The 12,748-nt window shown below is 48.4% G+C and overlaps 1 protein-coding gene across 1 annotated transcript in view; it reads right to left on the minus strand.

Annotated features, from left to right (window-relative positions):
- Nucleotides 1-12,748, minus strand: part of TMEM240 (transmembrane protein 240) — an 83,649-nt gene that overhangs the window by 21,109 nt on the left and 49,792 nt on the right. Inside the window, exon 3 of the mRNA XM_030185875.1 lies at nt 6,634-6,842. Within this exon, the coding sequence (XP_030041735.1) occupies nt 6,634-6,842 (209 nt within the window). The remainder of the gene's footprint in view (nt 1-6,633; nt 6,843-12,748) is intronic.

Genomic DNA, 12,748 nt, shown 5'->3' on the forward strand with positions numbered 1-12,748 from the left:
TGGGACTGCGGCGCCGGGCCCCCCTTGGAGGCCAGGACCCGTGGAATTTTGTCCCCCCTGCCCCCCCTCTCGGCGGCTATGTGCCCCTCCAGCAGCCATGCTCTCTTTTGAGTTGCATGCAATGGGATTTGGGTGCCTTCTGTTACAGAATAGTGCACAGCAGGTGCTCACACAAATCCTAATGGGGTGCCAATTAACACCAATAATTGGTTGGCTCGTTAACCAATTAAATTACACTCAGGGGCAGCCCAAGACAGTCTGCCACCTGAGGCAAGGGGATGGCCTGCCTCCCCTTCCCCCCATCTGACATCTCCCCCCCCCCCCTTTCCTTCCTTCCCTGAATTTACCTTCTTTTCTGGCTTTCCAAAAGTCGGGGTGGCAGCAGTTCCCATACGCTGCCCTGCCGCCGGCCCTGGCCCCTTCTGTCTACTGCGGCCCACCCCGTCTCTGAGGAAACAGGAAGTACATCAGAGAAGCGGGCCATAAGAGAGAAGGGGTTGCTGGTAGGGCAGCGTATGGGAACCGCTGCCACCCCGACTTCGGAAAGCAAGAAAAGAAGGCAAATTCGGGGAAGGAAGCCGGGAAGCAATGCCAGAGCGTGGTGGGTGTTGAGGTGGATGCCACTTCAAAAGATTGTCACACATCCCAAGATCACACCATAAACAGAATCCAGGGGTAAGTGCTTTTGCGTTAACTGGGAGCTGATACCACGCATTAATGAGAATTTTTATGCATGACCTGCAGTAGAAAGTACTGGGAACACCCCATAGGTACCATGTTAAATCTGCAGCTAGTCCGGTGTTGAGCTATGGTAACTAAAAATTTTACCGCACCCCTTAGTTAAAGGGTCCCTATGTCTCAGTGCACAGAAGGGCAAAATTTTGGAACAGCAACAGCAGCTGTGTTCAAAATGGTGATCATACAAGATGTTTCTGTAAAAAAAAAAAAATGGTTGTCAGTACAATTCTGGAAGACTATCAGAAAAAAAAAAATTCAGGAGCTCGCAATCTGACTCACTATGATTCATTTGCGAAATAGCCTATCTGAAGGCTTTTTATCCATGAGTGTGAAGGACTGACTATGGATTCAGTGTGGACCAGCTGAGAACCCTAAGCAGGGGGGAGAGGTGGATGGCAGTCTCCGACTTCAGCTCAAAAGCCTCTATTCCTGACAGATGTGGCCTTTTCAAGCCGCTATTTTTCTGCCATCACTCAACATGACAGACAGGCCTTTTCTCTGTGCTCTTATACGCCACTGTCTAAGCAGCTGAAAACCATGTGATGCTCATGGTGACGGATTGCTGTCCCACAGTACAGCCCATATCGACAAGCTTTTAGCCAGCGAGAAATTTATTCTTCCCAGCTGGGCCTTATTTCTCAGCTCCAATTTGCATATCACACCCAGGAGCAGGACAGCATGTTCGCAGGCAAAACTGTGGATCAAATTATGGTGTAAATAAATCATAGACTACTTAAGATTTTCTGAAGAATTATAAAGTCTCTTTATTTGATGGCTTGATTCCCTAATAGCAGTACCACAAGATTACCACTAGGGGGTCAAGGGTGCCATTTTGAACCTGGGCCCAAACGGAGTAGGAATGCCTGGGGATCACTCCTGCTCCTACTAGAACACCAGGAACCCCTGATAAGAGCCAGGGGTGGGTGATCTGTCTGCAAGGTGAGCAGGGGAGTCTTTTCTGTCTGGTGTGTGATTGGCAATGGGGTGTAATGAGTATTTGGGGTAGGGGTGAACATGTGCTTGGTATCATGAGGTGTCTGGGAGTGGGAGTGATCAATGCAGTCAGGAACAGTGATTTTAAGAAGCTGCTTTCACCAGAGGCATAGCCAGACCTTGATTTGTGGGGGGGGGGGGGGGGGGGGGGGACCCTGAGCCCAAAGTTGGAGGGGGGCACATTTTGTCCTGCCTCCCCACAGCTCTCCGTCCCCAAGCCCCACCAGCAGATGCCTTCCTGCGGCGATACTCCATGCTGTGCTGCCTGCCCTGCTTTCCCGCCCGAGTGCGCATGCTCAATTTCATTAAAACCAAGCATGCACGCAAGGGAGGGGAAAGCAGGGCAGGCAGTGCAGTGGCGAATATCACTGCAGAAAACCTTCTGCTGGCAGGGCTCGGGGACCCCCACCAGCCAAACTAGCAGACTTTGGGGACCTGGACCCAAATTGGGGGGGCCCAGGTCCCCAACTGGCATCCACTCACAAATGGGAGAGAGCAGAACGCTCTTGCTCCTCACTTTAAAATCACTGCTCCCTCTAGACATGCCAGTAAATACCTTGGTATGTCCTTATAGTATTTTACAAAAGGCTGTACAATTGGCAGAGTTTTATAAAATACTGGGCGACCTGTAAATGTTCTGACCTGGTTGTCTCGATTTCTATCTCAATGTTCCATGTAAAAATTGAGCTGTAACAGTTGTTCAGGAGCATTTAAATAAGGTGACATTTCCCACAGTAAGGGTCCAAATCACTAAGCTATTTCCCCGTCACAAAGCGGGAGAAAAATCTTAGTGAATCAAGTCCTAAGCCATTAAAGAGGGAGTGGAGTATAAAGGACAGGCTCAAGGTAATCTCTCTGAATCTGTGTAGAGTTCTGCCTGAGAAGCCAGCAGCTCTAGCGGGAATCCTAGCACAATGAGCTGCTTTCTCCTCAAGGACACTGGAAAAGAACCAAACCTAATTCATTTTTTAGAAGCCTTTTCATTATCAACATCAAAGTGATATGATGGGGCAGCATCTGCCAAACTGTTTCTTTCAGTTGGCCAGGTTCAACTGCATCCTTTTGGGAGATTTCATGCCTTAGGCTCTGGCTGTGAGGGTCGCACTGACCCCATCTGGCAGTCAGATACCACTGCAGGAAAACCAACTCAACTTGTCATTCTGTGCACTGTAAGACATGTTCCTGCAGCAGCCAGACAGACCCCCTAACTCTCAAATCTCCTGAGCAGGCTGCAGTGGGGACTGTAATAAGAAATTAATCGAATTTTAATGGAAATATGGAAAATGAGTCAATCAGCTTTCCTCATTATAATTTTTATCATTTTGCAAGTGAATGATTTTTTTTAAACTCAGACTGAGCTCCACAAATGTATATTACAGTGGAAATTAGGGGGAGTAATTTACAGACATTAATATTTTTCTAATAGGATTTGCAGACCACTTGTACCACTCATAAAGGTACTTTTTCCTTTCCTGAAGGCTCGGCAAGTAAGGCTAGCCTCCATAGGCAGGCATAGGATCTTTCATCGGTCTTTAAAAAACTCCCCTTTTTTTATTCTCAAAATATGCAAATTCAATTATCTATATTTTAAAAGTCATGTGGTGGTCAAAACGCCAAGTAGTAATGGGGCTACCCTTTCACCCAACGAGTATTCCATAAGCATGAATAGTTATCTTGCCAACCACTGTAAAACAAAGCATCATACAACCTTGTAAATGTAATTGAATCAACGTAATCTCTAACAACTGCTAAACGTAAGCCACGTTGAACCGAAACTCATTTTTGGGTAATTGTGGGATACAAGTATGAATAAATAAATAAACATCGGTGATGCTTCCTCAGGGGTTAAGTGCTGCTATCCAAAACAGGTTATGATACCAACCAAGCTGAAGACATCTGACATCAGGAATTGAGAAATGATCAGAAAGGTTTGTGAGTGAACCGTGGGAGGCTTTTGAATTGTAAGTCCAGCTTTTGTTGTGGACTTTCAAAGCTTATTTCAGTGTTTTCTCTTGCAGAATGTGGTGTTTTGGACAGCAGCACTTTGACCATCACATGACTTTTAAAATATAGATAACTGAGTTTGCATATTTTGAGAATAAAAAAACGGGAATTTCTTTTAAGACCGATGAAAGGTACTATGCCAACATTATAATATCACAGTAACATAGTAGATGGCAGCAGATAAATATCTATACGGTCCATAATAGTAGCTATGAACCCTTGATGGGTCTCTTTATGAGGTCTTTTTCTCCCCCCCAAAAAAACAGTAAGTTAGATCAAGCACTAAGCAGTATAGGTTTCACTGTAAAGCAGTGGCGTAGCTACGTGGGGCCAGGGGGGCTGGGCCACTGTAGATTTGGCCCTGGACCCCCTGCCAATGACCCTCTCGACCCCCCTCCCGCCACCAACCCTCCCCCGCTGTCACCTTGAGCTACCTTTACTGGCGGGGGACCCCAATCCCTGCCAGCCGAGGAGGTCTTCTTCCTGTGAAGGCTTTGTTCTGTTTCTGACGTCCTGCATGTTGTACATGCAGGAATCAGACTCACAGAAACAGAACGAAGCCTTGCAGATCAGCGTACAGGACGTCAGAAACAGAACGAAGCCTTCGCGGGAAGAAGAGGACCTCGGCTGGCGAGGATTGGGGTCCCCCGCCAGCAAAGGTAGCCCACAGCGCCGGCGGGAGAGGGGGGTCGAGAGGGTCGGCGGCAGGGGAGAGTTGGCGGCAGGAGGGTGGGGTCAAGAGGGTCGTCAAAGTTGGCGGCGGGGTCAATAATGGCTGGGGGGGGCTAAAATGTGCCCCCTCATCTCGGGCTCTTGACCCCCCTCCCGCCGAAGTCTGGCTACGCCCCTGCTGTAAAGCTGCTTATTTGAGCGTAACTAGTCTGGCAGCATTTGCACACAGTCTGCTCTTGTATTATGCACTTGTTTCTACTGTGCATTTGCATTATTGCATATTTTGGTTAGTGAATACTCCATAGGCAGGACCGGGAGGTGCAACAGGGCAATTGCTCTGGCCCATAGCTGCCGATAGGAGGGACAGGGGGGACAAAATTCCCTGGGCCTCCAAGGCGGGCCTGGCGCTGCAGTCCCACTCGCCCTCCGTTGTCGACCGTCTGCCCCCTGCATTGAAATCGCAGTCTCACCTCCGTGAAAGCAACGCTGCAGGCAGCAGAACGCCTCCCTGCGGCCCTCCTTCCCTCCCTGTGTCCCGCCCTCATCTGACGTAATTTCCGCGAAGGCAGGAGGGCCAAAGGGAGGCGTTCTGCTGCCTGCAGCGCTGCTTTCACGGAGGTGAGACTGCGATTTCAATGCAGTGGGCCCGGCCCAGTAGTGGATGGGGGTGGGGAATGGCGGCGGTGACCTCGGGGGGGGATGGAGGGGGGAGCGGTGGCGGCGACCTCGGGGGGGTGGAGGGGGAGCAGTGGCTGCGGCAATCTTGGGGGGGGGAGTGGTGGCAACCTCATGGGGGGTGGAAGGGGGAACGGCGGCAGCGACCTCGGGGGGGGGGGGGGGCAGGGCAGCGAGGGCAGAGCCCCGGGGGTGGCTTTGCCCCGGGCCCGGCCTAGTCTCTCGGTGACCCTACTCTGGCCCTCATGCTCTAGGTGGTCCCAAAGCTGTGCAAAATAGAAGAAAGTGAAACCTGCCAGCCAGCTTGGGGTCTCCTCCCAAATTGCTGCCCTGGGCCCCAGTATTTCTATCCCTGGCCCTGTCAGGACCAGGGGGCTATGTGGAGTAGAGATTACTCCCCTGGATATCACAGAGCACAGTCCCAAATCTAGCAGAATCTGGCTGCTGTTTAGCTCAGGTGTTTGATGCCTTCAAAATTTGGCACCCTAGGCAGTTGCTTGTGTTGCCTATGCTCAACTCTAGGTCTGTCGGCAAAATGGAGCAACTGTTGAAATCGACAGATAGCCACAGGTAGAGACCATGGCTTCTGTAGCATTGCCTTTCACTAATGCTGCTGCTCGTTACTTCTCAAGGGATGGCTCTCTCTCCATCTCTGGGCTTGGCGTCATGGCTGTAAAAGTGAGAGGGGGTTGAGCAAAAATCTAAGGGTTTGTATACTAAGAGAACAGATCTAGCAAAGGGCTAATGGTCTGAGAAGACATAGCCCTGTAATTTCAGAATCACAGAGGTATATCTCACTTTCTTCAAGGAGATACAATGAAGTGAATTCCGTGACCACCCAACTGTTTTCACCTGTGATTCTTCAGAACACCCGCCAGGGATTTTCAAAGCTTGACTACAGAGCATACACAGAAATATGACAAGGGACAGGGAGAATAATGCTTAAAAATCCCAACAGAGAAGCAGACACAATGTGCCACCTGCAGTGACCAAATCCCAAAATGGAAGTTTCTGTTGAATAAGTTCAACAAAAAATGGCCGACAAGGAAGAAAACAGATTAGCGACAAAGCAAGTACCTCAGGTTTTGTGTTCTGTATAAGAGCCCCCAAGAAATGAGCTCACCCAAACATCCAGCAGACCCTCTTATCAGCAGCCCAGAGCAAAATCTATGCAGATACACAGGAGCCAACTTTTCAAAACAACTGGGTGCAAATCCAACACAAATTAACCCTTCATGGACTCAGTGAAGGAGGCTGCTTAATACTAGGGGTGCTCAGTGCCCACAGAGCTGGAGCCTACACCCAGATATAAGACTTTTTGACTTATTCTTGACGAAGGTGATCCTCTTGTTTCAAAAGGCAGTTCCCCTCTTGCCCCATTTTATTCCCCTCCAGAGACCTCAAGGGTGTTATCAAAAAAGAATCACTGGATGTGAGGCGACCCTCTGTCCCCATCCTATGTATCAGGATTATTCCTCTCAGACAATGCAATTTCGCTTATTTGATGCTACAAAACAAAATCACCTCAATATAGGAAGGATTGCAGCTTACCATACGGCCGACTCGTCCTCCATGCTCGAACAGCATAGTGAAGCACCCCATCCATCCAGACCAGGAACCAGCTTATACAGAAGCCAAGCAGAAGTCCCAGCATCAAGTCAATCTCCTGCTTGGTGACATTATCAGTCACAAAGTAATTCTCGGAGGAGTCTACCACCGACTGGTCTCCGTCGTAAGGAATAACATAATGAATGTGATGCCTGCAGGGAAATGGAAACGCAAAGGACAGTCTTATAGTCAGGGAACGAGAAAACAACCCCCCTTTCTCAAAGCTTTACTCCGTCTTCCTAGAGTTACCTAAGCAAAGGGGAACAGTACAGACAAACATTCCATAGTGTGCATTCAGGGGTCTTTTTACTAAAAAGAATTAAGAAATGCGTCCCCCAAAATAGGGCTTTTTTCAGGTCCTGTGCTAATTTTTCCATTAGCACATGAGACCTGCAAACAGATTAGTGCAGGAGCTCTTATCGCCTCCTAGTTAGGAGGTACTGTTTGCATATTAAGGGGGTCTTTTACAAAGGCATGGTAGCGTTTTTAGCGCATGTTAAATGCCAGGGAAGCCCATAGGAATTTGTGGGTGTCTCTAGCATTTAGCGCATGCTTATTTTTAGCGCACACTAAAAATGCTATTGTGCCTTTGTAAAATGACCCCTAAATCTGCATTATCCAGTTAGCACACGCGAATGTGAATGGGCTAGCTGGATAACGCTTCCACACCCATAACATACCCCTTCATGAAAAAAAATGTTTTTTAAATGTGTGATAATGCACACTAATGGGCAAATTATCACAAATTATTTTGGTGCATTTTATGCAGGGGTGTAGCCAGACCTCGGCGGTAGGGGGGTCCAGAACCCAAGGTGAGGGGGCACATTATGACCCCCTGCCGCCCCTCCCCCGCCACTTTCAACCCCCCCCCCCCCCCCCCACCTCTGACGACGACCCTCCCCCGCCGGCGCCGCTGCCAGGTACCTCCAGCGCGTTCACTGATCTGTTTCTGTGAGTCCTGACTCAGTCAAGACTCACAGAAACAGATCAGCGAACGCGCCAGAGACCGGCGCTTCAGAGGACTTTGGCTGGCGGGGGTTGGGGAAAGGTTGGCAAAGGTACCTGGCGGTGGCGGGGTCGAAAGTAGAGGGGACCAGGGCTAAATCCGTGGGGGCCCATGCCCCCGTGGCCCCACCTAGCTACGCCCCTGATTTTATGGTAAGCTATTTTCCTATATGTTAGTGCTTAATGCAAGTTACTAAAAGAGCTCCTTGCCAGTGGCTTTCCTAGGGACGCTGACACCCGGGGCGGATCGCCGATGCACCCGCCCCCTGAGTGCACTGCCCCCTCCCCCCCGGCGAAATAACCCCCCGGGTGCAGCGCGACCCCCCCCCGGCGAAAGAACCCCCCCCAGGTGCACGCCGCTGGGGGGGGGGGGTGCCGCGCGCCTGTCGGCTCTTCGTTTCCATGCTCCCTCTGCCCCGGAAGAGGAAGTAACCTGTTCCGGGGCAGAGGGAGCATGAAAACAAAGAGCCAACAGGCGCGCGGCACCCCCCCAGCGGCGTGCACCCAGGGCAGACCGCCGCCACCGCGCCCCCCCCCCCCCTTGGTATGCCACTGCTCCTTGCTTTGTTAGTTTTGGTAGACTGGTACTATTGATCATGTTGGCAGGGGGAGGGGGAGGGGTGGGATGTGGTATAAGAGGTATGTTGTCGGCTATTTACCTGTGAGGGACTGGGATGCTTTCCGTTATCCATGTTAAGTTGTATTATGTTCAAAGTTTAATAAAAATCAATGTCACGATTTATACCTGCATCCCAGGACGTCTAGGTTTCACAAAAGAATTTCTATTGAGCAGTGTTACAGATTCTATGCCAATTTTGGTGCCGATCTTTAGGCACATAACATAGAATCCGGGGGGTACATTCCTGTGAGCATCTTAGCGTTTAGCACCAGAAGATTTTTAGCATGAGCTAAAACCGCCAGAGCATCTTAGTAAAAGGAGACCCTCTTAGTTATCATTTTTTTGTTATAATAGGTATAAGGGACATTGATGATACCTATACTAAGGTTTCCAAAAAGGTTTCATGTGTTTTAAGTTCATTTATTTATGTTCTGCCATTACATTATATTCTCATTTGATAAATGAATATTTTGATTTTAAATATATATATATATATATATATATATATACATACTAGTAGAAAAGGCCCCTCTCGTCCTCTCCTCCGAATTCCAGACCCGTCCCTCCCCCATTCCAGACCCCCTCCCTCCAAATTCCAGACCCCCCTCCCTCCATCCAAATTCCAGACCCCTCCCTCCCGCTCTCCAAGTTCCAGACCCCACCTCCTTGCCTCCCTCCCTCCGATTTGCAGACCCCACCTCCCTGCCTTCCTCCCTCCGATTTGCAGGCCCCCCCCTCCCTACAATTTCCAGACCCCCCCCTCGGAGTTCCTGACCCCTGGACCCACCCTGTCGCTACCCTCTCAAGCCCCCCTTCCCGCCGCCAAACCTCCCCTGCCGCCGTCGCATACCTGTGCTGGCGGGGGACCCCAACCACCGCCAGCCGAAGTCTTCTCTTTTCAGCCACGCGGTGTGGACGAATGACGTGATCAAGTTTGAATCAGTTTGTGCTCGTGCGTCTGACATACACACACAAACAGATTCCAACTTGATCACGTCCCCTGGGTTTTCGGTGTAATGTGTCCAGTGACGTCAGCTGGTGCTTCGGAGCCCAAAGTTACGGACACAGGCAGCCAGGCTCATAGAACGTTGGAGGTATTATTATATAGGATATATATACACGACATTTTTTTTAGTTGTTACATATTTTTTAGTTCATATATCTCATGCGGTTTTTATTTACATAAGATTTTATTTTATACTAGTAAAAAAGCCCCGTTTCTGATGCAAATGAAACGGGGGCTAGCAAGGTTTTCTTCTGTGTGCATGTGGGAGTGTGTGTGCCCCTGCCCTCTCTCCCTTCCCCTGTGCTGTCTGTCCCCTCCCCCCTCGGAGTCCTTCACTGTTACAGAGAGAGCGATTTGGTTTCGTGCTTTGCTGTGTTTTCCTTCTCTGTTTGTGTTACAGAGAGAGCGAGGGCGGGGCAGACACTCATGGGGAAACCGGATATCTCTCCCCTTCATACTTCCCACTGGAGGCTTCATTTAGAACGTTGGTGGTGCCTTTTATATATAGAAATTTTAATAGAACCCCTGACAGAGCCATTAGCCGAAACACGGTCATTTCGGGTCAATCTGTAAATAAAACTTTACTACAATATACGACTCCTGTGGCAAGTTCTCCTCTCCTTGGCCATCTCAACCCTTTTTTCTTTCCTTTTGTGTCCCGTCCCACTGGTTATCACATTTCTTTTTTACTTCTCTCTTCCTCTACTGCTTATACAATCTACTTTTTTATGAAGTCTTGCACTATATAGTACAGCTCCATTTTTGAAACAAATTGCCTGACTCGCCTGTGTGTTTGAAAAACCCAACAACCCTGAGGAAGCCATTTTTATGGTAACGTATACATAGTAGATGACGGCAGATAAAAACCTGAACGGTCCATCCAATCTGCCCAACAAGATAAACTCATTTTACATGGTACGTAATACTTTATATGTATACCCGAGTTTGATTTGTGAAACAAGTCCTGTTGGTATGGGGGTGATTCAGAGAGACTGAGTAATGTAACATTAAGGCTGAATATATAAAAGGTGCTTTAAATTTCTCAACTCATCTTGTGTTTTAAAAACAAAAGGATTGAAAAATATTGGAGCAAGATTTACAACGAACTGTAATAAAGAAGAGTCAAATGGTTATAACCTTTATTTATTTATTTATTGCATATGTATCCCACATTTCCCCACCCATCAGTAGGTTCAATGTGGCTTACATATTATAAGAGAGGTTACAGAGTTTCGATTTCGTTGGAGTGAAGATCTTAATAAAAAGGATCAAATCAGACAGGTTTTTTGAATAAATATTTTCGGTATTTTTGGTAAGAACTTTTGAATTGTCTTCAATCTTGTACGAGAGATTTTTGTATGGCGAAATATTCTGTAATCTCTATTTACCTCCTGAAGATTTTTTAATATGTAGCATGGGCCAGATTCTATAAATAGTACCGAAAATGAGTTGCCAGGAAAAATCTGCGCTCAGCAGTATTCAAGAAAAGGCCCACCAGAATGGGTGCCCTTTATTGTCTAGTGCTTAGCACAGGGGTGTAGCCAGACTTCGGCAGGAGGGGAGGTCCATAGCCTGAGGTGGGGGGGCACATTTTATCCCACCAGCCCGCTGACACTTTTGACCCCCCCTCACACCGCCGCCTCCCCTCCCACCGCCGACCCCGACCCTCCCCCGCCATTTTCGACCCTTCCTCCCACCGCCAACCCGGACCCTACCCCGCCACCTTTGACCCCCTCTCCCGCCGCTGCCGCCGACCCTCTCCTTCCACCAACCCAACCCTCCCCCATCGCCACTGCTGCCAGGTACCTTTGCTGGCGGGAGTCCCCAACCCCCGCCAGCCGGTCTTCTTCAATGCCGGTCTCCGGCGTGTTCGCTGATCTGTTTGAGTCCTGACTCCTGACATCCTGCACGCAAAGGTACCTGGCGGCGGCGGGAGGGGGGTTGAAAGTGGTGGGGGAGGGTCGTGGGGGGGGGGGGTCAAAAGTAGAGGGGGCCAGGGCTAAATGTGTGGGGGGCCCATGCCCCCGTGGCCCCACCTAGCTATGCCCCTTGGCTTAGCATAGATTTCCATGTTGATCTTTGGGCAACGAGGACTTGCACCTGCTGACACCTGGTGTAAATCCTGGCGTGCAAGTTGGGCTTGGATCTCTTTTATTCTAAAACACTGTGCCTAGTCTTGTGAACGCCCCTGACCCACTCATGCCCCTCCCATGGCCAAACCCCCTTTTGGGCTGCGTGCATTCCAATTTAGGCACCCAGTTACAGAATAGTGTGCAGCCAGATCTGCGCGCAAATCACAATTAGTGTCAATAAAGTGACTTAACTCCAATAATTAAATCACTGGAGCTCATTAATCATAATTAGTGCCAATTAAGTGCTTGTCAGTTCCAATAATTAAATCATTGGAGTTCATTAACAAATTATTTTGCATGCGGATCTGGGATCTGTGCCCAAATGTAAGCAACCATTATAGAATCCTGGGGTATATACAGGATGAGGCAAAAAAAAAAAAAAAAAAGTAACCACCCTAGAGGTTTTTGCTGTTTTCTCAGCAACCGTTTGGAATTTCAACCTGAAATTTTACAGCTTTAATTGCTGTTTCTATTTACATTTATGTGCTGAGTGGAATGAGATTATTTTTAAACACGGCAAAGTTACAGACGTTTTAGCATGATCACCCAGTGATTTTCACGTGTACAAAAATGTTTGCCCTGTAACACTACCATTATTTGAAAATAACAGGGTACCAGCTTACTGTTAATAAGTACATAAGTAATGCCATACTGGGAAAAGACCAAGGGTCCATCGAGCCCAGCATCTTGTCCACGACAGCGGCCAATCCAGGCCAAGGGCACCTGGCAAGCTTCCCAAACGTACAAACATTCTATACATGTATTCCTGGAATTTTGGATTTTTCCAAGTCCGTTTAGTAGCGGTTTAGGACTTGTCCTTTAGGAAACCGTCCAACCCCTTTTTAAACTCTGCTAAGCTAACTGCCTTCACCACATTTTCCGGCAATGAATTCCAGAGTTTAATTACACGTTGGGTGAAGAAACATTTTCTCCGATTTGTTTTAAATTTACTACACTGTAGTTTAGTCTTAGTAATAGGTTTGTCCCCAAATTCTATATATGGTATCTAAAGTTGCACATGCAGATCTGGCACTGTGGCCAAACTGTGCACGCAACTTAACTGGTTAACAAGCCAATCGGCGACGATAATTGGCCACTAACAAGCAATTTATCACACTAATTGGAATTTAAATGTGCAACTTTCTAAGCAAATTCTGTAAGGGGTGTGCATAAATTCTAACGTGCAGCTCTCAAAAGGGGATGAGGCCATGGGAGGGGCATAGGCAGGTCATGGGTGTTCCTAAAATGACACACACTGTTAAAGAATATGCCCAATCCTTGCCTAAGTTAGCGTGG

This window comes from Microcaecilia unicolor, chromosome 13 (assembly GCF_901765095.1).
Source record: "Microcaecilia unicolor chromosome 13, aMicUni1.1, whole genome shotgun sequence".
In the NCBI taxonomy this organism is placed as follows: Eukaryota; Metazoa; Chordata; class Amphibia; order Gymnophiona; family Siphonopidae; genus Microcaecilia; species Microcaecilia unicolor.